At 53.1% G+C, this 26,553-nt stretch overlaps 2 protein-coding genes across 2 annotated transcripts; one reads left to right on the top strand and one right to left on the bottom strand.

The window, feature by feature from the left end:
• Positions 1-916: 916 nt before the first annotated feature.
• On the bottom strand, positions 917-12,951 carry RBPJL (recombination signal binding protein for immunoglobulin kappa J region like). Its single transcript, XM_065919800.1, has 12 exons — positions 12,933-12,951; positions 11,602-11,710; positions 10,176-10,301; positions 8,703-8,773; positions 8,410-8,525; positions 7,937-8,111; positions 3,522-3,659; positions 3,036-3,145; positions 2,611-2,763; positions 1,567-1,722; positions 1,310-1,413; positions 917-1,206 (listed from the first exon to the last, which is right to left on the bottom strand). Exons 1-12 carry the CDS (start codon positions 12,949-12,951, stop codon positions 930-932), a joined length of 1,554 nt encoding a protein of 517 aa, XP_065775872.1. The 3' UTR covers positions 917-929.
• Positions 11,553-26,159, top strand: MATN4 (matrilin 4). The gene is made up of 10 exons (XM_065919799.1): positions 11,553-11,678; positions 13,863-13,976; positions 14,727-15,296; positions 16,408-16,530; positions 19,506-19,628; positions 19,722-19,844; positions 21,795-22,208; positions 22,310-22,462; positions 25,716-25,823; positions 25,906-26,159. Exons 2-10 carry the CDS (start codon positions 13,898-13,900, stop codon positions 25,962-25,964), a joined length of 1,752 nt encoding a protein of 583 aa, XP_065775871.1. The 5' UTR covers positions 11,553-11,678; positions 13,863-13,897; the 3' UTR covers positions 25,965-26,159.
• The last annotated feature ends 394 nt before the right edge of the window (positions 26,160-26,553 follow it).

Genomic DNA, 26,553 nt, shown 5'->3' with positions numbered 1-26,553 from the left:
CACAGCAGAGCAATCTCCAACCCTTAGGACTGACTGCATCTTACTGATCCTGCGAAAGAGATACCTGGGTAGATAATTAAGATGGCAAGAGCTGACCACTGCCCCAGGGACCTGCCCAGCCACCAGAGTTGTGGACCAGAGGGCAAACATCTGCATGGGTACTGTGCCTGGCTCCAGCCAGAAGAAGACAAAGAAGAGGACTGAGCTTTGTACTGCAGGGTGGAAGTCAGCACTTCAGGACAGGTTCCCCATGCTCCAGAAGGGACTTGGTGCTTGGAGTGGGACCCAGTATTCAAGGCAGGGCCTGGTGCTTCAGGGCAAGCAGGGCAAGCATGAGCCCATGCCCCATGCCCCTGTGTGTGAAACCACCCGTTTCCTCTTTCAGGGAAGACACAGCTGCCCGGGGGGTCAATGCTCTAGGCTAGGCTTTTCACAGTGTGTGAACTGTATGCCAGACCCAGAGAGAGCTGGAGAGACACAAAGATGCAGGCGCAGGGATGCACAGAGAAGAGAGATCTACAGGGAACTCCCTGGCTGTCCAGGGGCTAAGCCTCTGCACTTCCACCGCATGGAGGGCGGGTTCCATTCCTGGTCTGGGAATTAAGATCCCACAGGCCATGTGGCATGGCCAAAAAAAAAAAAGCAAAACTATAGTTACTGCGGGAGAGACTGTGTGGGAGTGAAAAAGACGATGACAGAGAAAGGCACGCTCCTGACCCGATACAAAGGGAGCTTCACTCAGGCGGAGTCTTCCTAGACGGAAGAGGAGGAGGGAGTAACCGGTGAAAGACCCGCAGGGCCAGGTCTAGGGCGAGAGCTTTCTGCGAGTCGGCCCGCAGCCTTCACTTGCGCAGCGCCGAGGCGGAGGGCAGGGCTCAGGATTCAGAAAACCGGCTCCGGGCCAAGTCTCCGCGTCCAGGCCGCTCCTGCTACGTCTGGATGAAGAGGTGGAAGTTGGTGCGCGTGAACTCGTGATGGATGCTCTCCAGGAGCGCGTCGGCGTCAGCGGCGGGCGCCGCCGGGGCGCCCGGGGTCCCCGGCCGCGCGCTGTACTCCGGCGTGTAGGTGAAGGAGAAGGCGCTGGGGTAGAAAAGGCCGTCGGTGCGCACGAGGCTCACGGGCACCGTGATGGGTGTGCGCAGCCAGCGCCAGTCGCTGCCGAAGGCGGCTACGTCGGGTACCACGCAAACCAGGGACCGCGGGCTCCTGGGGGTCGGGCAGCGAGGTCAGGGCAGCAGCGATGCTGACGGCAGGCACCCCCTCCCCACGAGCTCCGTTCGCTGGGAGACAGGGAACCCCCCCCCCATACCTGTACATGGTTTCGGCCTCCACGTCCCCGAACCACACCTTGAGCCCCGCGTGGAAGTTCTCACCGTGGAGCTCCAGGGTGGCCACGTCGCCCCCGCCACTCAGCTGGGGGAGGGTGAGACCAAGGGGTGTGGGAGAGCAGAGGAGGGGGATGCGGGTGGGTTGTGAGAGCTCGCTACCCTCCCTCACCTACCCGCCCACCCCGCCCAGAGCAGTCGGGACCCATGCCCGCCAGCGCCCCGCTGCGCCCGGGTTCACCTCGAGCGTGCTGATGAGCGGCACGGGAGTGACCGGCTCCCGGGTACACGCCAGGCTGGTGCTGAAGGAGAATTCCACCGACTCGGTGCCGATGATGGTCCAGCAAGAGCTGTCGTTGAGCAGCGCTCTGTTGGCCTCCTTGGGGCAGGGGGAGGCCTGAGGGGAGACCGGAGGGGATGGAGAAGAAGCTGCGGACACGGGCGGCCATCGCCGCAGCCAGCCGGGGCAAGGCCGGTGCGGCCGCATTCCTAACGTTCCAGTGCTGGGCTCTGCGATTTACCTGCCCTGCGAGCTTGGACCAACCTTTAATTTCTCTATTTAGAGTTACCTCAGCTCGCTGGACTAGCTGGTTTCTAAAGACCTATGTTCTTAGAATTCTAAAATTCCATTAAAAAAAAGAAAGAAAGAAAAATATTGTGTAATCCTGTGCCCTAAACATTCCAACACTTTAAAATGCTTTTGGAAGGATTATTTCTCAATAATAACGTGATTTTCTACGTATTATGATTTTATCTCAACATTCCATGATAATGTTCTTTGTATTGCTTAATAATAATAGCAATTTTTCATATTTGACAATCCTATGTCTTAACATTCCATGATTCATCTTTGCTCAGTAATACTCAAAACTACTATTTATTACTGATTTTTATCTACATTCTACAATTTTTTTTTTCTTAGCCGCGTGCCTCCGGGTTTGTGGGATCTTAGTTCTCAGACCAAGAATGGAACCCCGGCCCCCTGTGGTAGAAGTGCAGAGTCGTAGCCACTGAACCATCAGGAAATTCCCCTGCAATTTTATATCACAACATTCTATGACTTTACTAGCCTTTGGGAAGGAGCATTGCTGAATGCTACTATTACTATTTTTTCTACATTCTCTGATTCTGTCCTGATAGTCCTCATGTCTAACATTCCATAGGAGGCAGTGTTGCTAGGTGAGTAGCAACCACGACGGTGATGATAATGGTGATCTTATATCCTGCTGTTCTTTGCCGTTCTGATTTTCTGGGATGCTTGGTGCTGAGAGTCTCTGCTTCTCACCTGAAACTGCACCACCTTCTCTGTAGCGAGACATAAGTAGGTGCCGCCTCCTCCTGGATGATCACCGGTAAACTGGAATGCACACTTGTGGAGTTGGGAGATGGGCTCATCCACGTCGAGGAGGGCACACTGTTTGGCTACTTTGCGGATGATCTACGGCAGACGTGTGGAGGAGGTGTGGCAGCAGGGTGCCTGGGTGCCCACAGGCTGCCCTCCCAGTCAGCTCTCTGCTACCCCGATAGCCATGCGGAATGCTGGCATATCCGCCCCCCTACCATGACAGCCCTTGACCTCCACACAGTCCCACAAACGCTGAGTGTCCCCAGTGAGGATAGGGGTCATCATGCTTTGGGTGCTCACCCTCAGCCCTTCCCTTGTGGATGGATCTGGGGTGACCCGTCCAGCTGTGCCCTCCCTTCCCATACCATCGGAGGTAGGGTGATGCCCGTGACCGTGCAGACGAGCTGCACCAGGGAGCCATAGCGGACGTAGCCCTCTCGAGGCGGGAAGTCCCCCTGGGAACAGTGTTCATCAGCTGAGGAATAAACAGAAGGCAGGAGGGCTTCAGGGGTCCTAAGCTTTTGTCCCAAATCCTGTTGCCTCTGGCTCCGCCTCGTGTCACACGTGGGTCTTATGGGTGGGGTTGGCACACGGAGTTGCAGCTCAGGCTGAAAATTCTCAGCCTGGAGAAACCCCTGTGGCCCATCCTTGAGAATGCCTGTGCCCCGGGGGCTGAGTCAGGGGGCAGGGCTGGGTTCAGTTACTGACTCACGAAGACTTTTGACAAGTCTTTTGGGGTCTGTGAGCCTCGGTTCCATGGGACAACATTTACTTCCCTGGGCGAGTTGTGGTGCAGATTAAACAAGGGAATGATGTGAAGTGCCCAGCTCCCGGCCTGCTTGTGGGATTACCCAGGTGGAGAGTGAACGCAGCCCACTGGCGTGCACTGGCCACAAAGTCCCCGTCCTCCACGGAGAGGTAGCGTGTGGAGACTGTCTGGGAGCGCAGGCGGTTGAAGAGGGAGACCTTCGAGCCCGAGGATATGCACACTGTGAGGGGAAGAAGTAGAGTCAGTGCCCAGGCCTGGCTTGGCCCCTTGGAATTGCCGGTGAAGTTCCCACCCTCTGTCCCCTGAGCCAATCTGGCTCAAATTCCCAGACACACCAGCCATTTATTGTCTCACGGCTACTCATCTAGCACCTGCTGTAACGCTGCTTCTATACCTTGGTCTGGTCCTTTTCACTGCCTGGGCACGAAAAACAGAATTTTATCAAGTAGTTACTAAATGCCTGCTTAGTGGCCCTGCCCTACACTGGGTGCCAGGCACCAAAGGGTGCATTAGACTTAGTTTTGCTCTGGGGGAGTTCACAGTCTCAGAGTGGGGACAGGGAATAAATAAAAACTTTCAGTAGGATGTAGTAAGGGCTGGCTGGGTTCCAGAAGGCTTCCTGGAGGAGGTTACACTCTCAGCTGGGGTGGACGAGGTAGGTAGGAGGTGCTCAGGAGACTGTATAAGCAAAACGCATGTGGTGTGAAATAGCAGTGCATTTCTACGGTTTAATATTGAACTCTTTCGGCCTTTAGCACAGATTCAGAACCACCATTCTGCTTTCTGATTGGATTTTGAGCAACTGGGGAGAAAGAACTGGGTCATCACCCATTCTTCTCTCACAGTGCTAGGCATACTGTAGGTGTTCAATGTATACTTAACCCAAGTTCCCATCCACTATCATAATGATGATAGCTAACGTTTATTGTAGGGGACTGGAATGCAAAAGTAGGAAGTCGAGAAACACCTGGAGTAACAGGCAAATTTGACCTTGGAGTACAGAATGAAGCAGGGCAAAGGCTCATAGAGTTTTGCCAAGAGAACGCACTGGTCATAGCAAACACCCTCTTCCAACAACACAAGAGAAGACTCTACACATGGACATCACCAGATGGTCAACACCGAAATCAGATTGATTATATTCTTTGCAGCCAAAGATGGACAAGCTCTATACAGTCAGCAAAAACAAGACCGGGAGCTGACTGTGGCTCAGATCATGAACTCCTTATTGCCAAATTCAGACTTAAATTGAAGAAAGTAGGAAAAACCACTAGATCATTCAGGTATGACCTAAAGCAAATCCCTTAGGATTATACAGTGGAAGTGAGAAATAGATTTAAGGGACTAGATCTGATAGACAGAGTGCCTGATGAAATATGGACGGAGGTTTGTGACACTGTATAGGAGACAGGGATTAAGACCATCCCCATGGGAAAAAAAAATGTAAAAAAGCAAAATGGCTGTCTGAGGAGGCCTTACACATAGCTGTGAAAAGAAGAGAAGTGAAAAGAAAAGGAGAAAAGGAAAGATATACCCATTTGAATGCAGAGTTCCAAAGAATAGCAAGGAGAGATAAGAAAGCTTTCCTCAGTGATCAATGCAAAGAAATAGAGGGAAATAACAGAATGGGAAAGACTAGAGATCTCTTCAAGAAAATTAGAGATACCAAGGCAACATTTCATGCAAAGATGGGCTCAATAAAGGACAGAAATGGTATGGACTTAACAGAAGCAGAAGATTTTAAGAAGAGGTGGCAAGAATACACAGAAGAACTTTACAAAAAAGATCTTCATGACCCAGATAATCACGATGGTGCGATCACTCACCTAGAGCCAGACATCCTGGAATGTGAAGTCAAGTGGGCTTAGAAAGCATCTCTACGAACAAAGCTAGTGGAGGTGATGGAATTCTGGTTGAGCTATTTCAAATCCTGAAAGATGATGCTGTGAAAGTGCTGCACTCAATATGCCACCAAATTTGGAAAACTCAACAGTGGCCACAGGACTGGAAAAGGTCAGCTTTCATTCCAATTCCAAAGAAAGGCAATGCCAAAGAATGCTCGAACTACCGCACAATTGCACTCATCTCACACGCTAGAAAAGTAATGCTCAAAATTCTTCAAGCCAGGTTTCAGCAATACATGAACCGTGAACTTCCAGATGTTCAAGCTGGTTTTAGAAAAGGCAGAGGAACCAGAGATCAAATTGCCAACATCTGTGGGATCATAGAAAAAGCAAGAGAGTTCCAGAAAAATATCTATTTCTGCTTTATTGACTATGCCAAAGCCTTTGACTGTGTGGATCACAATAAACTAGAAAATTCTGAAAGAGATGGGAATACCAGACCATCTGACCTGCCTCTTAAGATACCTGTATGCAGGTCAGGAAGCAACAGTTAGAACTGGACATGGAACAACAGATTGGTTCCAAATAAGGAAAGGAGTACACCAAGGCTGTATATTGTCACCCTGCTTATTTAACTTATATGCAGAGTACGTCATGAGAAACGCTGGGCTGGAAGAAGCACAAGCTGGAATCAAGATTGCTGGGAGAAATATCGATAACCTCAGATATGCAGACAACACCACCCTTATGGCAGAAAGTGAAAAGGAACTAAAAAGCCTCTTGATGAAAGTGAAGGAGGAGAGTGAAAAAGTTGGCTTAAAGCTCAACATTCAGAAAACTAAGATCATGGCATCTGGTCCCATCACTTCATGGGAAATAGGTGCAGAAACAGTCAAAATAGTGTCAGACTTTATGTTTTTGGGCTCCAAATCACTGCAGATAGTGATTGCAGCCATGAAATTAAAAGATGCTTACTCCTTGGAAGGAAAGTTATGACCAACCTGGATAGCATATTAAAAAGCAGAGACATTACTTTGCCAACAAAGGTCCATCTAGTCAAGGCTATGGTTTTTCCAGTAATCATGTATGGATGTGAGAGTTAGATGGTGATGAAAGCTGAGCACTGAAGAACTGATGCTTTTGAACTGTGGTGTTGGAGAAGACTCTTGAGCGTCCCTGGACTTCAAGAAGATTCAACCAGTCCATCCTAAAGGAGATCAGTCCTGGGTGTTCATTGGAAAGACTGATGTTGAAGCTGAAACTCCAATACTTTGGCCACCTCGTGTGAAGAGTTGACTCATTGGAAAAGACCCTAATGCTGGGAAGGATTGGGGGCAGGAGGAGAAGGGGACGACAGAGGATGAGATGGCTGGATGGCATCACCAACTCGATGGACATGGGTTTAGGTAGACTCCGGGAGTTGGTGATGGACAGGGAGGCCTGGTGTACTGCAATTCATGGGGTCGCAAAGAGTCAGACACGACTGAGCAACTGAACTGAACTGAACTGAACGTTTATTGTTTTTCAGGTACTGTTTTAAATGCTGAACATGAGTTAGCTCTTTTGCTTCTCAACAACCCTCTGCAGTAGATAATATTATCTTTACTCAAGAGAACAACTCCCTCAAGATCACACAGCTAGCCAGCAGCAGAGCCAGAATTCAAACCCAGGCCACTTCGTTCCAGAATCTGCACTTAAACCCATCACATTGTATCACCTTACCATTCCCTGGCCCTGTCCTCACACCAGCGGCCAGCCAGAGCACTACCTGAATTTTAGACATCCTTCAGCGTTTTTAACAGAAAGTAAATAAGGTGCGGGGTGGGAGTGGGTTTGAGTCACATCGACTCAAGTTCAAATGCTGGTTGGACCACTTTTCTAACTGGGCAAGCCTAAGAAAGTCATTTGGAAGGTGATGGGCCCCAATATTTCTTTTTTCTGGTCCCACTGAGTGGCATACAGGATCTTAGGGTTCACCAACCAGGGATCAAGCCTGAGTCCCCTACAGTGGAACCACAGAGTCTTAACCACTGGGCTGACAGGGAAGTCCAAGGCCCGAACACTTGTTAAACAAATGGATGGATGTTCTGCATCTCATTTTCCTCACCTACCACTCACCTTACAAGGATGAGCATCAAACAGGGTGATGAATGTACATGCCTGCCAAGAAAGGCCCCGTTTCCCCAGCTTCTCCCTTCCATTTTCCAGGGAGGGTGATGGTGTTATTGTCATTCAGGCTTTTTTCCCCCCTGCATTTTCAAACCCATTCCGGGGTTTATCACTTGGCATCCAGGGCAGTACTTATCTCCAACTGTCTCTTTGATCAGCTCTGTGTGTCTCTCCCCTGCTAGGCTAGGCTGTTCCTCCAGAACAGACACTTGCAATGCACATCAGGCACTGAACAAATATTTTTAACTGAATTTCCTCTGCCCTTTTACTATTATATTTTGTCTTTAGTTCAGCACCTGCCAGCTATTTTGGGGACCCCCAACCTCAAATTGGGTACCTAGGCCACACCCACTCATCCAGACCCGGCCCCGCTTTCGGCTCAGACTCCCAGGCCTCTCTGCCTCCCCCTTCCCAAATCAAGCGGCTTGCAGACCCGGGGCACCTCCCCAAGCCCGCCCGGCGGCGAGGCCCCGCCCCCGCTCACGGTCGGTGTTTTTCAGCGACTGTTTCTTCTGCGAGGGCTTGGAGATGACCTTGATGAGGCGGCTGTGGAAGGTGCCCAGCTCCCGGCCGCCTCGGAGCATGAGACGCAACACCAGTCGGAAGTGCTTCCTCTTGTCTGCGTCCGAGATGTACAGAGTCTTGGCGCAACTGAATTCCTACCGGGTTCGCGGGGACGGGGTCGTCTCATCGCAGCCCTAAGTCACGGGATGAGCCCACCTCCCCCAGTTATCTGACGCCCGCCCCGTCGGACGTGACATGACACGTCCAAGTTCTTGGGCTCAGCCTCAAGGCAGAAACCCGGTCTCTCCGCATCCCCACCTATCTTTTGGCTCCTGCAGGGGGAGTGACGGAGTCCCCTCTCCTCCCCGGCCCCCTCCAAGCGAGAGGTGAGGCTGGGAGACGGAATCGCAGCTCACCCACCTCCACCGCCCCCCTCCCGCCATGCGCTCTCACCCTGGAGTCCGGCTGCTCTTCGAAATTCAACTTCTGCGTCTCGGCGGCGCTGCCGGACGCGCCGTCTAGTCCCATGTAACCGCAGACCAGGGAGCCAGTCTCCCCTGACTGGTGGGCTGCAAGGAATGCGAGCCGACTCTGGCGGCACTCAGGTGTCAGCCAGGCAAGCTTAGTTCTCGCCGCCAGAGGGCGCGGCGAGACTGCGCCTGAGAACCGCCCCGCTCCCGGGCCCTACAGAGTGGCTGGTTCCCTTGTAAACGGAGCCGCCCGGCCGCCCTGGAGTCCGCCCTCACCTTGGCCCGGCACTGGCTTCACCCTCCAGCCGGGACCTGCGAGGTAGACACAGGGCGGCGGGCAGAAAAACCTGCAGAGACACGTAAGGGCCTGACTCGTATATCCATCTCCATTTGAGTGTCCTGTCTTTGAGGCATCACAAAGATAACAGAAAGCCAAGGGAATCCTTAATTCCCCCTCCATCTCCCCAGGTTTCTCCGCGACTGTGAACCCCATTAATACCCGAATCTTTCTTTTCTTTTTTTCACATTCCTCATTCAATCCATCAGTAAGTCCTATCCACCACCTTTAAAACATATTTAGAATCCATTGACTTCTGATCACCTCCATCTTTGTCCCAACTGCCATCAATTTACCTGGACCACTGCATCAGCCTCCCATTGGTCTCTCTGCTTCCACTCCTACCCCTCTTCGACTTGTTTTTCACACAACAGCCAAATTGGTTTTTTTTTCTTTTTTTTTTAGAGTATGTTGCTTATCTTAATCCTCCAGTGGTTTAAATTCAAAGTGCTTACATGATCTGGCCCCTGCTTACTTCTCCAACTTCATTTCCTATGATGATCCTTCTCCTTCTCTAATCCCAGACACTCTGACTTCTTTTGGCCTCCAACAGGCCAAGTTAGTACCGAGTCTAGGTCTCTGCATTTTTTCATTGCTTCTAATTAAAACATGCTTCCCCCAGACTTTCTGACGTCCGGCTCCATTTTCACATTCAGGTCTTAGTTCGGATGTCACCTCCTTAAAAGGCCTTCCTACCACCTTGACCTTGCTAGCTAAATACACCCCTGCCCTTCAGTTTCTCTCACCTTGCCCCATTCTGTTTCCCTTCTAGCTCTCATCACCATCTGGGAGCATCTTCTTCACTGATTTGTAAGGTGTTTATTGTCTGTCTCTCTCACACTAGAGCAAAGATGCCACAAGGGCAGTGATCGCATCTGTCTTGTCCAGCTGTGTCCTGGGTGCCCAGCAGTACCAGAGCGCCTGACGCATGATAAGCACTCAGTAGGCAGTTGTGGAATGAAAGAATGAATGAATGGGTGAATGAGTGAATGGGGACTGTAGATTCAGACTTTGATCAACAAAGCGGGGCTGATGGTGACTGAGGGGAAAAGGCCGCTGATTGGCTAAGAACTGGAGCCCTGAGTCCTCTCCAGGTTCTGTGTGTGGTCCTTCGTGCATATGGGTGCTCAGTCATGTCTGACTCTTGTTTGACCCCATAGACTGTAACCCGCCAGGCTCCTCTGTTCATGGAATTTTCTAGACAAAAAAATACTGGAGTGAGCTGCCATTTCCTTCTTCAGGGGATCTTCCCGACCCAGGGATTGAACCCATGTCTCTTTTGTCTCCTGTTTTGACAGGTGGACTCTTTACCACCTGCACCAGCGGGGAAGCGCAAAGACTCTAAACAGGGAGGGGGACCACAGGGCTAAAGGCGGGTCCTGGGGACCCTGGAGGGCCACCGAAGGACCTACCTCTTCTCGTTTCCGTATGATTTCTGGGCCACCTTGGCGTGCAGGATCCGAACCGTCTGCTCGCACTGCTGCTGCAGGCAGCGGCGCACGCCTTCCCTCAGGACCGCGCTGGGCTCCGAGGCTGACCTGGGGCTAGGCGGTGGCGGGCCGGGCACGCGCAGCAGGGAGCTTAGACACCCACGCGGGCAGATGGAGTGAAGTGAATGGGAGGAAGGGGCCCTCCCAGTTCCGCCCCCTCGGGGTCAAAGGGAAGAAACCTCCGGCAAGAGAGGCGACTTGAGTGTAAGCTGTGGGCGAACCATTTGGGTGGCGGGGAGCTCAGTGAGGTCTTCACGGCGACCACCGGGACCACCCAGGCGCCACTCCGCAGGTCTGGCTCCACTCCCGCTGCAGCCTGGAGCACTGGGGTGAGGCCCCGGCGCGCCACAAAGGCCTCGCTTGTGCCGGCCTCGAGGCGGAGGCTGAGTTTGTGAGAGCGCGTGGCTTCCCAGCACCCTGAAGGGACCCACCCCGGGGCAGTCCTGATGCGGATGGGGGAGGGGGCGGCGCGGAGAGAGAGGAGGGGAGAGTGGTGGCTGGACCCCGGACCGGAAGAGTGCTCTCTGGCCCGCCTGCTGATGCCTGAAAAAATGGACGGGACCCCCCAAACTGTGTGCCTGGGATCTTGGAATATTTTCCTATTTTTCGGGTTAAAGCAACACTCCCAACCCCCTATCTCCCAAGAGAAGGCTGTCTCAGCTTTCCTTCCCCTGAACACAGGGCCTCCATCGGCCCTGTGGAGGGGGCCAGTCAGGGCCTAGGGGCCTGGGGGCGTCTCCGCCAGAGTGTTTTGATGGGCGAGGATGGCTGGGCCCAGGACCTCAGTAATTGCAGAGAAAGTGGAAAGGCGTCCGTGAGGGCAGGATCCGAGCCACCACCAGGTGGGGCCTGGGGAGAGCCACGAAGCCTCAGGCTGCCCTTCTGAACCCTTTATCCCTCTTTGCAGGACCAGAGTCCGGGGCCTCTGGCCACCCCTGGAAGGGGCGGCGGGGGTCAAGAGCCGGGCCGCGCCCTCGGAAGCGGGGCCAAGCAGCCGGCGGCCGAGCTAGGCCCCGCTCCGCCCCTCGGGGCTCTCCCCAGGGAAGGGCCGCGGAGGCTTCCAACGCATTCCGGCTGCGGAGAGCGTAGCCGCCCAGCCTCCCGCGGGAGCCCGACTCCCGCCCCGCAGCTCGCGTCTGCGGCTCCAGGGGTGGCGGGAGCAGGGGGCGTCGCGCTGGCCCCGCCCCAGCCCTCGGAGGAAAAGGGGGTCGCTCCCTGCCAGTGGGAGGGGTCGCGGCCCGCGTTCCCCCTCCCCACCCACCGGCCCCCGGGTTAAATGCGGCCGCCGCCTCCGCCCGCTCCAGCTGCCTGGCCGTCCCCACCTCGGGCACACTGCCCGCGCCGGTACCTGGTCCAACTGCCCGGGAGGCTCCGCCCGTCGGCTCCGCTCTGCGGCCGCGCCTCTGAGCTGTCCGGCAGGCTCAGGTGAGTCAAAGGGCCCGGGGGCGCCGAGGGGTCTGCGGGGAGCAGGCATCCAGGCAGACCAGGCGCCCGTCTTTAGCCGCGGCTGCGCCGCCTACGGTGCCCCGTCTGACCTGCAGCACCCTTCCCCACCTCTGCAGAGCTCTCTCCAAATAGAGCCCCCACGAACACGGCCGCCAAAACGGAGAAGGGGGACCTTATCCCCAATCTCCTCCCTCCAGGAACCCCCGGCACGCCCCCCCTCCCCCGCTACCCGTTCCCCGGAATATCCTCTAAGTTTATTCTTCAGCCAACTCTTGAATTACTCACAAACCTCTCCTCCCTCGAAAATCCACTTTCTCCATCCTAAGGGCATTTCTTAACGCAAGGATTAACCCTCTCGAGGAGCTCCGGGTTCTGGGGTCAGCCCTGTCACCTTGCCACGTTGCTGTGTGACCTGGGCAAGACATTACTGTCTCTGGTCTTGACTCCTTCCTCTCTAGAATGAGGAGTTGGAAGGGTGATGAACTTGGACGCAAGCCCTATTTTGACTTTCTAGGATTGGGTGGAGGTGGGGTGCCAAGCGAGATGTTGGATCAGGCCAAGAGCAGAAGGGGAAACTTAAGATTTAAGGGGCCCAGAGGCTTCTGCAGACAGGAACGGATGGGAGGGGGCCAAGGCGCCCTGTGCCTGTACGCTCGGGCTCCCCAGGGGTGCTCGCCTGCTGGGCTGTGGCTCACGCTGGAGGAGGCATTCCACACCCTCCCAACTCCAGGAGCAGCTGGCACGTCTGGCTTAGTCGCCCTCCCACGACAGGTTCTGCCAGAGGGGTATTTGTTCCTTTACTAGGCCTGAAAGGCGAAGGAAGTGAGGATCCGCGACGGGGAGGGCGCCTAGAGGGAGCGACAGGCACCCGGCCTTTCTCAAAATAGCACCATTCACGGAATTGGGGAGGGGGCGGGGCTGCGGTTGGATTAGGGGCAGCTGGCCCCCTCTGCCAAGAAACAGAAACAGAAAAATGGCTAGCACAGCTTCAGCAAGGGGAGAGGGGATGGGGGTGGAGTAGGGACCCCAGGGAGGGAATGGAAGAAAAAGAGGTGACGCCTAAGGACCAGGTTGCCAGGTCGCTCAGAAGGAAGAATGGGAGCCAGGAGTCCTAGGTTCCTTTGCAGCTCGGCGGGCCACCTTCTTGAGCCTCACTTTTCGCATCTGTACACTGGGAGTCCTTCGTGATTCTCAACGGGCGTCGCCAAGGGCCAAGAGAGAGTGAACGCTCACCTGCCCCCAAGGAGTCCATGGCCGAGTCCGGGGGCGTCCAATGCCACTGTCCCCGGAGCCCTGCGTGCGCACTTCTGCTCCTCGGCTCTAGCGCCGGATATATTCTACCCCAGCCTTATCTCCAAGGCCCTGGGGCTCCTGGCTCCCTGTTTGCTTTGGGCAGGAGCACCTGCTGGGCAGATGTGGGCTTCCCACGGCCACCTAGCCAGCACAGCTAGACCCAAGAGGGCGCCCCCTGGAGACCTCTCCTGAGAGCAGGCGGGAAGGGGCGGCACCGCGTCACAAGTTCATCCGCGTGGTGGGTTTCGGCCAAGGCGACAGCAGGCCTGCACTGGGGCCCTGCCTGCTAGAGGCGAAGGGTGGGGTGGTGGTGGGTGGGAGCACAGTCACACAGAGCTGCCTGTGTGCAAAGGGGAGGGGGCGAGGTGGGGGATGGCTTCCCTCTGCAAAGAGTCACGCGGCTGCTCCTTGGAACCCCACAGGCGTAGGATTATATCCTGGAGGAGTCACTTTCTTGCCACGCGACTTCGGGTACACGCAGTGAAGTTTCTGGGCCTCTTTCCTCATCTATACTCTGGGGACAGCAACAGCCTTGGACTCACAGAATTGTTGAGAGGACTCAATAAATGCCACAGTGCATGAAAAGCATTTATCATCGTGCCTGGCACTGAGGAAAAGGCCTTTCCTTTTGAAATTTTGTATATTTTAAAATCTACTGTCTATTTACTGTTCTGCAGTTCTGAAAAGCAGAATTCCCTGTTTCCAGCAAACTCACTGTGATGAATTTTTTTATAATGAAAATTTTCACCATGCACGAAACTAGAGAGATTAGTAAAATAAACCCATGACACTTCTCCCCCTCCAAATGCCCATCACCTAGAATAAGAGCTCTGTAAACACTTTTGCTGTGATATTTTTCTTCCTCTCCAGGCTCCGACACCTCCATTCTGTGTTGGCTGAGCGCCATGAGGGGGCTTCTATATTCGCTGCTGCCCCTGTTGCTGCTCCTTCTCCAGCCTTGGGAAACCCAACTGCAGTTCGCAGGTGAGCCAGGGCCCACCCTCACCAGCAGGCAGGGAAGGGAGCAAAAGCGGGTTCTCCATCTGCAGCCAGCTGCACACCAGGGAGAGAAAAGGAGCAGCCTTGGAACTCTAAGGGGTTGGGTTCGAGTTCACAGCTTCGTTTCTGTGGGCCTCAGTTTCCCCAGTCTGTATGATGTGGCTTGGAGGCAGCTAAGTTGGGCTCAGGCAGAACTGCCCAGTTGGCGTTTCATTTTTAAAAGTTAATTGAAGAAAAAAAAAAAAACTTAGGCGATTTCACACTTAAAAAAACCAATTTGGGGCTTCTCATGAAAAGACTAAAGATCTGCTAACATGGGGTCCTCACGACTGCAAGGCAACATTTGGTTGGGGCTGCCCACTTCAGGCACCATACGGGCTCTCTGGATGTCCACCGTCCTAACCCCAATACATTCCCTCCTTTATTTACGTTGCCTGCCTGGCTCCTAGAGACATTTGAGTTTGCTACATCCCTTTGTCCCCCTTCCGAATGGATAATACCTCCTCAGAGATATTAGCCCTCAGAGCTGTAGGGTAGGGATTCGGTGGAGTCTCCCTCCCCAGCCCCTCAGCAAATACTGTTCGAGTGGGTGGATCTAACCTGCATTTGAAAGGTTAATTCTGCGCTGGGCGCTGTTACGCCGGACAGCAGTGTTCCGCTCTGGGTTTCCGTGGGGGTTCTTCTGGGACTTGAGGCTTTGCTAACCTAGGAGAGCCTTTCCTCATCTCCTCGCAGGTCCCAGGTGCAGTACTGGGCCCCTGGATTTGGTGTTTGTGATTGACAGCTCGCGCAGCGTGCGCCCCTTCGAGTTCGAGACTATGAGGCAGTTCCTGGTAGGCCTTCTCCGCAGCTTGGACGTGGGGCCTAACGCCACTCGCGTCGGCGTGATCCAGTATTCGAGTCAAGTGCAAAGCGTCTTCCCGCTTCGAGCCTTCTCGCGCCGCGAGGATATGGAGCGCGCCATCCGCGCTCTAGTGCCGCTGGCGCAGGGCACCATGACCGGGCTGGCGATCCAGTACGCCATGAATGTGGCCTTCAGCGTGGCCGAGGGCGCGCGCCCGCCGGAGGCGCGCGTGCCTCGCGTGGCCGTCATCGTCACCGACGGGCGGCCCCAGGATCGCGTGGCAGAGGTGGCCGCTCAGGCGCGCGCCCGCGGCATCGAGATCTACGCCGTGGGGGTGCAGCGCGCCGACGTGGGCTCCCTGCGCGCCATGGCGTCCCCCCCGCTGAACGAGCACGTCTTCCTCGTCGAGTCCTTCGACCTTATCCAGGAGTTCGGCCGGCAGTTCCAGGGCCGGCTGTGTCGTGAGTGAGGGGAGCACTGGACGGAGTCTCCAACTCGCGCACCGCCCCCAGTCCGGTTCCCACCGCAGTGAAATCCCCTCCCCTCCCGAGTAGCCCCGCCCACTCGCCTTTAGCCCCGCCCACCAGGCCGGCGTTGCCCTGGCCACAGCGGTTCAGTCCAGTAGCCAGTCGTGTCCGACTCTTTGCGACCCGATGGACTGCAGCACGCCAGGCCTCCCTGTCCATCACCAACTCCCAGAGCTTACTCAAACTCGTGTGCATCGAGTCGGTGATGCATCCAACCATCTCGTCCTCTCTCGTCCCCTTCTCCTGCCTTCAATCTTTCTCAGCATCAGGGTCTTTTCCAATGAGTCAGTGGCCCACTGCGGGCTGTGTCAAATTCCAGCTCTGCCCAGTTTTGCTTAAGGCTTCCCCGCAACAAGGAGCGGCGTTTATCGTGCCCACCCACCTTGAAGAGCCATGGTGGTTTCCACGGGCTTCATTTCTAACTCCAAAACCTCCCCCTTTATGCAAGAAGCACCAGCCCTAACAGCTGAGCGCCATCGCCCTCCTAGAAGAGCCAAGTCCCGTCTCCCTGGACAGGACCCACCCACTCTTGTTCTAGCTCCTCCCACAATGCTGCCAGATGAGTTCCTGTCACACCTTGTCATTTGCTGCCCTCCCTGTGGCTCAGGTGGTAAAGAATCCGCCTCCAATGCGGGAGACCTGGGTTTGATCCCTGGGTTGGGAAGACCCCTTGGAGAAGGGAAAGACTACCCACTCCAGTATTCTGGCCTGCAGAATTCCATGCACCCAGTCCATGGGGTCGCAAAGAGTCGGACATGGCTTTCAGTTTCAATTGATCCTCTTGACTTCCTCTACTTAACTCCGCGGAGTCCTTCCTTGTCCCCCTGACCCATCTGGCTAGGTGCCCTGGTTTTCAGAGCCTACTCACGGGGGCTATTCAGGCCATATATTTTCCCTAAGCCTGGATTGGCCCCTCTCAAACGAGTCATATGTCATTTAAAGACATCCTGGAGCATGGGGCCTGCCTTTGACCCCATCCAGCTCTCTCTTGCTGGAGTGTTCTCCCAGTCTGTTCCCTGATGATTCTACTCTTGTATGTCCTCAGGAAAGGACCTGTGTGCTCAGGGGGGTCACGGCTGCCAGCACCAGTGTGTCAGCGCCCCGGGCACCTTCCACTGTGCCTGCAACCCTGGCTACCAGCTGGCAGCAGATAACAAGAGCTGTGTGGGTGAGAACTACTCCCATCCTGCACTCTCCCTGCTTCTGAACCTTCTGTGGCTCCCTATTGACCCAGCATCAGTCCAGTGAGTCTGGCAGGGCCTTTGGAAGTCAAACTCCAGCTCCCTCACTTTTCAGGTCCAGGAAAGAAAAGGTATCACTTGGGGTCACACAAGTCCTTGGTGGGACAAGGGCTAGAAGTCTTGACCCCATGGTTAAGTGGATTTTCTGCAATCTTCTCTCCTGCCTCTTTCAGGCACACCTCTTAGCTGGCTCCAAAACACCTCCCAAACCTGTCTTTTCAGAGGCGCATCTTTACTGTTTCTGTTATTTAGACACTGTTGGAGTTTCCATGCATACATCCCCTATATTCCGCACCCATGCTGCTCGTTTCTGCTTCTGCATCTCAGTTCTTTCCCAGCTGCTCACCTGGGCTGCTCTTGCCGCGCCTCTCTGCACCCGCAGTCTCTCAAAGCCTGGTTCTTCATTTCTGCCTTCTGAAAAGTGATGGCACACAATACCTTGCTTATGCATTTGGGATTTCCCCCCTCCATGTACTGAATATATGTGTGTCCTGTCCTTTGATTGTAATGGCACTTACTGGAATGGATTAGTGACAGACTTTATTTTCTTGGACTCCAAAATCGCTGCAGATGGTGACTGCAGTCATGACATTAAAAGATGCTTGCTTCTTGGAAGAAAACCTATGACAAACCTAGACAGCATATTAGAAAGCAGAGAGATTATTTTGCCAACAAAGGTCTGCCTAGTCAAAGCTATGGTTATCCCAGTAGTCATGTATGGATGTGAGAGTTGAACCATAAGGAAAGCTGAGCGCTGAAGAATTAATGCTTTTAAACTGGGGTGTTGGAGAAGACTCTTGAGAGTCCCTTGGACTGCAAGGAGATCCAACCAGTCACTCCTAAAGGAAATCAGTCCTGAATATTTTTTGGAAGGACTGATGCTGAAGCTCCAATACTTTGGCCACCTGATTCGAAGAACTGACTCATTTGAAAAGACCCTGATGCTGGGAAAGATTGAAGGCAGGAGGAGAAGGGGATGACAGAGGATGAGATGGTTGGATGGCATCACCAACTCAATGGACATGAGTTTGAGTAAACTCCGGGAGATGGTGATGGACAGGGAAGCCTGGTGTGCTGCTGTTGATGGGATTGCAAGGAATCAGACATGACTGAGCAACTGAACTGAATCAAACCATTTACTGAATGCCAAGTTAGCATCAGATATTGAACTAAGTGTTACACATATCATCTGTCAACCTCACAACATTTTGGAAAAAGAAGTCCTTTGTATCCAATAACCCAGATGTCAGCTGGGGTCTTCTTGTTTTGGGGGCTTAGAAAAGGCTGGCTTGAAACCCTATTTGAAGACCTGTGAACATTCAAAACCTTCCTCAAGATCTCTGGGAATTCCAAGTGTTCACATTCTGTGGTTCCCTCTCACTCTGAGCTTCTACTGAATTCATTTGATTTATAGATCCTCTCAATTTCTCAGTCCATGCATGTTATGCATGTAAATCAGCCTCTTCACTGGTTCACACACTTGTGCACACAAGGGCATGTGTGTATGTGTAAGTTGTGCATATGTCTATTTTACTAAATAATGGGGATGGACAGAGGTGTGACTTACATCTAAGTAAGGTCAAACATACACACAGAAAATGAAACATCCTTTATTTATAAATGAATATTAGGCACCCTTGATTCTGAAAGTGCTTAGTCACCCCTCTAAAGGGAATTTATATGGGGATCAACCCATGTTACTCATCTCCACACTCTCTCTCTTGTTCTTTTGTTCCCTCTCTCCATTCCCCATCTCTTTTCTAGGAACCCCACATTCTCACATTTTTATACAGAGCAGCCCATCTTTCTCTAGTCCCTATTCCCCAGCTCAGCTCTAGGCCATATCTGTACATTGAAATCATCAAGATACTCAGCAGGGCAGTAGTTCACCCTCCTCAGAAGGTGGTTGTAAATAGTAATTGTTCTCTTCCATTAGGGCTTCCCGGGTGGTGCTAGTGGTAAAGAATCCGCCTGCCAGTGCAGGAGATGTAAGAGATGTGGGTTCGATCCCTGGATTGGGAAGGTCCCCTGGAGGAGGGCATGACAACCCACTCTAGTATTCTGGCCTGGAGAATTCCACGAACAGAGAAGTCTGGCGGGCTAAAGTCCATAGAATTGCAAAGAGTTGGACATGACAGAGTGACTTAGCATGCACACCCGCTCTTCCATTGATTGTATTACCGTTTTGCAGAGGGGGAAATGGAGGCTCAGACAGATTAAATGGCAGAGCCTGGTCCTCCCCTGTGAATTAGTGAGCATCTTGACGGCAGAAGTCCTGTCTCTTACAGCTGTGGAGTCCCATTCTTATGCCTGGCTTAGTAGTGGGCATGCTGGGGCTTGAGCTGGGAGGGCTGCTTGGCTCAGTAGGAAGGAGGCCTCTACTTGGCAAAACACAGATGCCTGGGTACGACCCCAGACTAACTGAGTCAGGATCTTTGGGGATTGGGGTCCAGGCATAAGTATTTTTATTTATTTGTGTTTTTTGGCCATGCCCTGCGTCGTGTGGGATCTTAAATCCTCAACCGGGATTGAACCCAGGCCCCCTGCATTGGGAGTGTGGAGTCTTAACCGCTGGACCACCAGGGAAGTCCCAGGCATAGGTGTTTGTAAAAAGCCCCTGGGCAGTTGTGCTGTCAGGGCTGAGAAGTGCCGCACCCGGACCCAGGCTGACCTCACTATTCTCTCAGCCCTTGACCTCTGCACCGAAAGGGACCGTGGCTGTGGGCATCACTGTGTCAGCATCCCTGGCTCCTATTTCTGTCGGTGCCGAGCTGGCTTTGTACTCCGGCAGGACCAGAGGAGCTGCAGGGGTGAGCTAGCCCCCCAGCTGGCACCCTGTGCCGAGGTCTCTGATGACTCCAATCAGAACCGATGTATGTCTTTGTCTCTTCCTTCCCACCAGCCATTGACCACTGCAGCTTCGGGAACCACAGCTGCCAGCATGACTGTGTTAGCACTTTTGGTGGGCCACAGTGCCGCTGCAGAGAGGGCTATGACTTGCTGCCTGATGGGAGAAACTGTCAGGGTGAGGAGGAATCTTCTCCATTTGTGCAGAGGGGCGAGGGATCTCAGCTGGTGGAGTCCACCCTGACTCATCCTGACTTGTCTCTCCTTTCAGCCCGGGATCTTTGCAATGGCGTGGACCATGGATGTGAGTTCCAGTGTGTGAGTGAGGGCTTCTCCTACCGCTGCATGTGTCCTGAGGGGCGGCAGCTTCAGGCAGATGGCAAGAGCTGCAGCCGTGAGTTACAGGTGGAAGGGGGGTGATTCTGCCTGCCTTTGCCCCCCTGCCCCATTCTGAGCATCCTTCACTCCTTCTTTGCTGTGACCCATGAGTGTGGTGTAAATGTGTATGTGTTGGTGGTGGTGGAGTTGGAGGGTCTGCCATGCCCTGCCTCTATCTCTTTGCCTTCTTCTGCCCTGTTGCCAAAGTTAATTTCAAAAACACTATTTGATCACATTTCTGCCTTGCTCGAAAGCCTTCTGTGGCTCACCAGTGCTTACAAAATAAAGATCAAATGCCTTACCCCTGAGTTTTTCAAATGGTGGGTGTAACCATAGTGAATTACACAAGTGGTGGGTGTAACCATAGTGGATAACAAAATCAAATTAGTGGGATATAAGTCAGAATTCTTTTTTAAAAAGAGAGAGAAAATAGAGTTTACTGTGTGTATGTAGAAAGAATAAGTATTGTTTCATGAAACTCAGTTTTAATTGTACGTGACTATAAGGGCATCATGGGCTTACCAGGTGACGCTAGTGATAACTCATCTGCCAATGCAGAGGATGGAAGAAACACAGGTTTGATCCCTGGGTCTGAGACGATCCCCTGGGGAAGGGAATGGCAGCCCACTCCAGTATTCTTGCTGGAGAATCCCCGTGGACAGAGGAGCCTGGAGGGCTACAGTTGATAGGGTCGCAAAGAGTCAGACACAACAGAAGCAACTTAGCATGCCATGGCATGGCACATAACTGCATCATAATGCATTATTATTATTATTTTACTGTGAGTTGTTGCCAAAATTTTGAAACCACTGCCTTAGGTCATTAAAATATTGCTTCAGCTAACCCCTTCATCCTGTCTCCTGCCATAAACATTTGATCCATACTGGCCTGCCCATTCCCAAACGTGCCGAGGGCTCCTGGCTTCCATGCCTCTACACACATTGCCCGCACCATCTATAATGTCCCTTCCTGCCTTGGAGAACTCCTGCTCATCCCTGAAGACCAAATCACTTGTCACCACCTCCATGCAGCCTTCCTCACCAACTCCAGGAAGAATCCTACCTTGCTCCCTGCCTGCCCCTCTATTCAAACACTTCCCTTGATGGTCACTGATGGCATATGTGACCTCTCTGCTTCATCCCTGTTTCCTTATGGGTCAGGATTATGTTTCATTTATTGTCAAATCTCCCTTTGGGCCTAGCAAGGTCTCTGGCTGAGAACAGGGGGGGCAAAGTGCTCAGAATTCTGTTGGTTAATATAGTAGATGATCATAAACAGTAGCTACTGTGATGATGATGATGAAGAAGATGCCTTTAGCAGGTTGCCTGGCTGTGCTAAACATTTGCTTGCTAAGTTGCTTCAGTCGTGTCCCATTTTTTGTGAGCCCGTGGACTGTAGCCCACTAGCCTCCTCTGTCCATGGGATTTCCAGGCAAGAATATTGGAGTGGAATTTCCAGACAAGAATACTGGAGTGGGTTGCCATGCCCTCCTCCAGGGGATCTTCCCCACCCAGGGATCAAACCCGAGTCTTTCGGCTCCTGTATTGGAGGCAGATTCTTTACCACTGAGCTACTAGGGAAGCCCCGTGCTAAGCACTTAATAAATGGTAAAGATAATAAGGATGCCAATGGGAGAAGGAAATGGCAACCCACTCCAGTATTCTTGCCTGGAAAAGTCCATGGACAGAGGAGTCTGGCGGGCTGAAGTCCATGGGATTACATGACTGAGCATATATGCACGAGGGTGGAGGGAAATGGATTGGTAGCAATAAAGTGGTAGAACTAAAAATAATAATAAGGATGCCAATGATGATGATGTGATGATTAGTTTTTATTATGTTAGCACAGTGCCTGGCATAGAAGAACTTCACACATAGTATCTGTTATATAATAAATGTTTGCAAATGAATGAATGAATGAGGCTGCCCGCCCTCACTCCCAGTTCTTCTCCTCCGGTGAGGTGTAGGGTGCCGGGAAGGCCACGTGGACCTGGTTCTGCTCGTTGACGGCTCCAAGAGCGTGCGCCCGCAGAACTTCGAGCTGGTGAAACGCTTCGTGAACCAGATCGTGGACTTCCTGGACGTGTCCCCCGAGGGCACGCGCGTGGGGCTAGTGCAGTTTTCCAGCCGCGTGCGCACCGAGTTCCCGCTGGGCCGCTACGGCACCGCGGCCGAGGTGAAGCAGGCGGTGCTGGCCGTGGAGTACATGGAGCGCGGCACCATGACCGGGCTGGCCCTGCGCCATATGGTGGAGCACAGCTTCTCCGAGGCGCAGGGCGCGCGGCCCCGGGCGCTCAACGTGCCCCGCGTGGGCTTGGTCTTCACCGACGGCCGCTCCCAGGATAACATCTCCGTGTGGGCGGCGCGCGCCAAGGAGGAAGGTGGGCGTGGCGAGGGCCGGGCTGACCTGAGGTTGGGTTTGACGCGGGGAGGCAGCTTTCCTGAAGCCCAGGGCGCCCCCTCTGTTCCCCCGACCCCGCAGGCATCGTCATGTACGCCGTGGGCGTCGGCAAGGCGGTGGAGGAAGAACTGCGAGAGATCGCCTCGGAGCCAGCCGAGCTGCACGTGTCCTACTCCCCGGACTTCAGCACCATGACGCACCTGCTGGAGAACCTCAAAGGCAGCATCTGCCCGGGTGAGCGGCCGTCTCGGGACCCCGCCCCTTCTCTCACCGCGCGCGCTCCGAGCCCTCCGGGTCCTATTCGCTCCCGCCCCCTTCGCTGAGTGACAGCCGGGGAATGGGCTCGCTGGACCGAGCCTCCTTACTCAAAATGTGGTCCCTGGACCTTCGGCAGGGCTGTCGCCCGGTAATCTGTTAAGGCTGCAGCGTTTTCAGCGCTCTCCAGACCTACTGAATCCAATGTTGCACTCTGACAAGATCCTCAGGGGATTAGTACTAAGTTTAAGAAGCACAATTCTAAGCGATCTGTTGCCCAAATTAGCGGGGAGTTCAGAATAATTTGGGGGGTGGAGTTTTTCAAAGGCACGCCCAATTCAGCATTCGTAAGGGGAACCACATCGTAAGTCCGTTTATCTTGCTGGAATTCAGCTTCACAGACCTGGGAAAGGGGCAGGACTGGGCGTGTCTCAAGTACACAAAGATGTGTATTAAATATGTGTGCTTAGTCGCTCAGTCGTGTCCAACTCTTTGTGACCCTATGCACTATAACCTGCCAGGCTCTTCGGTCCATGCCATTGTCGGGGCAAGAATACTGGAGTGGGTTGCCATTTCCTCCTCCAGGGGATCTTGCCGGCCCAGGGATGGAACCCACATCTCTTGCTGTCTCTTGCATTGGCAGGCAGATTCTTTACCACTAGCACCATCTGGGAGGCCCCATATTAAATGTATATATCCCATAAATTCAATCCATCTGCTTCATGTGATGCTCAGCTAAGGAAAAGGGGACCAATTCTTTTTGTGGAGGGAGGATGGGCTTGAACTTTGTATACAAGTACCTTTATAGATAATATAGGGAATTTCTCAGGGTTTTGTTTTGTTTTTTTAACCATAGAGTCTTTAGACTGTAAGCCAGGCCTACAGTGTGACACTTATTTCAGATAAACAGGCCCCACTCCAGAGCTAGGTTCAGTAGGGCTATGCTGGGCCTGGAGAATATATGTTTAAAATCTATCTCTATATATGTATATATACATATATATGTATGTATATGCATACACACACACACACACACATTTCTTCCTCTCCCTCTCTCCAGGCTAATTCTAATAATTAGCGAAGCTATTATGGAAACACTGGATTAACTTCTCCTTCAGGGCCCTTCCTGTCCTCTTTTATTCATTTATTTATTTAGCTGTGCCAGGTCTTAGTTGCAGCACGCAGGATCTTTAATTGCAGCATGGGAACTCTTAGTTGTTGCATGTGGGATCTAATTCCCTGACCAGGGATCAAACCCAGGTCCCCTGCATTGGGAGCATGGAGCCTTCGCAACTGGACCACCAGGGAAGTCCCTAACTCTTATGTCCCTTGCAGTGTGACGTTGGGCAAGTCACTTAACCCCCACCTCTCCCTTACCTTTCCTCTTCCGTGATAGGGCAGGGTGCTAGCTGCCCCAGGTTGCCTCTAGTTCTAGAATTCTAACAGAAATCTGGTCTCTGTGATTGAGGATCTTCACCAACCAATGAAGGATGACCTTGGGTAGATCCTCCTCTCTCTCTGGCCCTTGGTTTCCCCACCTGCAAAGTTAAGAGCCATTCTGGGGCTGTTATCAATACCACTGATGACATGACATACAGCAGTTTGCTGAGGGTACATACAAGACTAAGATGTAATTTTTAAATCATAATAGCAACTCTGTATTGAAAGCCAAGTGCCAGGCATTGTGCTGTAGTATTCAAAATGGCACACATTTACAGAATTTAGTGAATCTAAGACACCATCCATTGTAAGATTCACTATTATTTTCTATACTGCTAAGAAAAAAAAAAGATGCTGAATTTAACTGTAAGGCACCTATTTTGATTTCAGAGATGTTGAAATGTGTGAGGAGATAGACTTGAATCAGTGGTTCTTAAACATTAGTGTGCATCAGATGCACCTGGAGGGTTTGTTAAAAGACAGATTGTTGTCTCCAACCCCATATGCAGTAGGTCTTCAGTGGAATCTGATCATTTGCATTTCTAATAACTTCCTAGGTCATGCTAATGCTGTTGTTCCAGGGACCACACTTGAGAACCACTGATTCCTAAAACATCAGTGTTCACTCTTGCCATCTCCTGTTTGACCACTTCCAATTTACCTTGACTCTCGGACCTAGGGAACCATTGGCCTAGTTGAAATCCAGTATAAAGTGTTTACTTGTGTCAGTTCCAGCGTTTCACCCTCCAATAAACTAGCCACTAGCAACATATGCCCATTTAACTTAAGCTAAATAATTCACTTCCTCAATCACACTAACCACATTTCAAGTGTTAAATGGCCATCTGTGTGCTACCACACTGACAGATGCTACTGTCACCGCATAAAGTTTCATTTGGACCATGTTTCTGTCGACTCTTGCTACTCAAAATGTGGTCCAGGGACCAGAAGCATCAGTACCACTTGGGAGTTTACTAGAAATACAGCATCTCTGCTCCTTTCCCGTTAAGAATAAGAGTCTATCTATCTATCATCTATCTATCTATATCTCTACCTCTTTATCTATCTGTATTTTGTTTTTGGCTGTGCTGGCTTTGTTTTTGCTGCATCCAGTCTTTCTCCAGTTGTGGAAAGCAGGGGCTACTCTCCAGTTGCCATGCGCAGGCCTCTCATTGCAGAGGTTTCTCCTGTTGCAGAGCACAGGTTTTCGGCCTCAGGTTTCAGTAGCTCTTGCAGCACATGGGCTCAGTAGTTGCAGCTTGCTGGTTCTAGGTTGCACCGGCTTCAGTAGTTGTGGCACAGAGACGCGTTAGTTGTGTTCACAGGCTTAGTTGTTCCGGGGCATGTGGAATCTTCCTGGACCAGGGATTGGACCCGAGTCCCCTGCATCGGCAGGGGACTGTTATCCACTGTACCACCAGGGTAGTCCAAGAGTCTATGTTTTAACAAGATCTCCTAGTGAGTCCAATGAGCACCAAAGTTTGAGAAACCTTCTGAGATGGGTACCCACATAAGACACACATGAAAATCATGGAGTCCTCCGCACCGCCCAAGGAATAGGTTTTCTCATTGTATCCATTCTGATAGACAATGAATCCACGGCTTAGAAAGGTTGAATGGGTTTTCCAGTATCTCACAGCTATCTAGCTGGGACTCATCCCAGGTCTGTCTGGATCTCAAACCGGTGCACTCAGCCGTAGGCGGGGTGGAGGGATATCAGGGGGCCTCGGCCAGGGCCGGCTGGTCCTCCTGCAGCTTCTCATTCCCCCGACTCTCTGTGCCCCTCTGGCAGAGGAGGGCATCGGCGCGGGGACAGAGCTTCGGAGCCCCTGCGAATGCGAAAGCCTCGTGGAGTTCCAGGGCCGCACGCTGGGGGCGCTCGAGAGTCTGTCGCAGAAGCATATCCTTTGGGTCCCGGGGCGCGGGCCGGCGGGGAGACGAAGGGACCCCCGAGAGCCCCGGAGTCTTCCTTAACCTCTCACTGGCCCAGCTGACCGCACGCCTGGAGGATCTGGAGAACCAGCTGGCTACCCAGAAGTGAGGGCCACTGGTGGCCCGGACCCGGGCAAGGAACGCGGCCCCGCGGACAGCCCCAGCCCTCTACCCCCGCTCCGGGGGCGCCGTCGGGGCGCCGGGCCCGGACAGAACCTGGGTCCCCCCGGGCTTGGGCTGTCGCGGGGGAGGCGCTGGCGGGCTCCCAGCGCTGCGCTCGAGCTGGGCTCGCCGGGACCAGAAGTCGGACTGCGGGGAGGGGTCGGGGGAGGGGATGTGGAAGACGCGTGCTGCGCTCAGTTCTTTGTAGGATTTCTTTTTTTGTTTTCTTTTTCTTAAAAAAAGAAAAAAAAAAATCTGGTTTCCACGGGGTCGGTGTGTGTGTCTTGCTGGGCCGCCAGGGGGAGGGGAGGCCAGACGGAGCGCGCTCCGGCGGCGCCCGGGCGGCGTCTCCTCGGAGAAAGGCGCATTGTGCGGGGGTCCGGCCGCGGGGCAGGGGACTGCGAGCTGCCTCCCCCCGCTGGTTCATTCAGCCGAGAACAGATGGCTCCTTATGCAGGCGGTGGGAAGGGGGCTTCACGGGTACCCTTGGGGTCTGTGCAAGTCTGCCCTCCATCTCTCAGCGGTCAGGCACCTGG

This window comes from Muntiacus reevesi, chromosome 2 (genome assembly GCF_963930625.1).
Source record: "Muntiacus reevesi chromosome 2, mMunRee1.1, whole genome shotgun sequence".
Classification (NCBI taxonomy): Eukaryota; Metazoa; Chordata; class Mammalia; order Artiodactyla; family Cervidae; genus Muntiacus; species Muntiacus reevesi.
The sequence above is the reverse complement of the archived record's forward strand: the minus strand, read 5'-3'. Positions and strand labels throughout refer to the sequence as shown.

Bases quoted from the DNA above. Each gene is read 5' to 3' on its own strand.
- RBPJL (XM_065919800.1), bottom strand. The intron at 8,112-8,409 runs GTGAGAGCGCAT...CGAACCCGGTAG, and splicing joins AAGAGCAGCCGGACTCCAGG to GAATTCAGTTGCGCCAAGAC. The intron at 1,207-1,309 runs GTATGGGGGGGG...CCCGACCCCCAG, and splicing joins GAGGCCGAAACCATGTACAG to GAGCCCGCGGTCCCTGGTTT.
- MATN4 (XM_065919799.1), top strand. From the start codon at position 13,898: ATGAGGGGGCTTCTATATTCGCTGCTGCCCCTGTTGCTGCTCCTTCTC. The intron at 15,297-16,407 runs GTGAGTGAGGGG...GTATGTCCTCAG, and splicing joins GTTCCAGGGCCGGCTGTGTC to GAAAGGACCTGTGTGCTCAG. The intron at 19,629-19,721 runs GTGAGGAGGAAT...CTCTCCTTTCAG, and splicing joins TGATGGGAGAAACTGTCAGG to CCCGGGATCTTTGCAATGGC.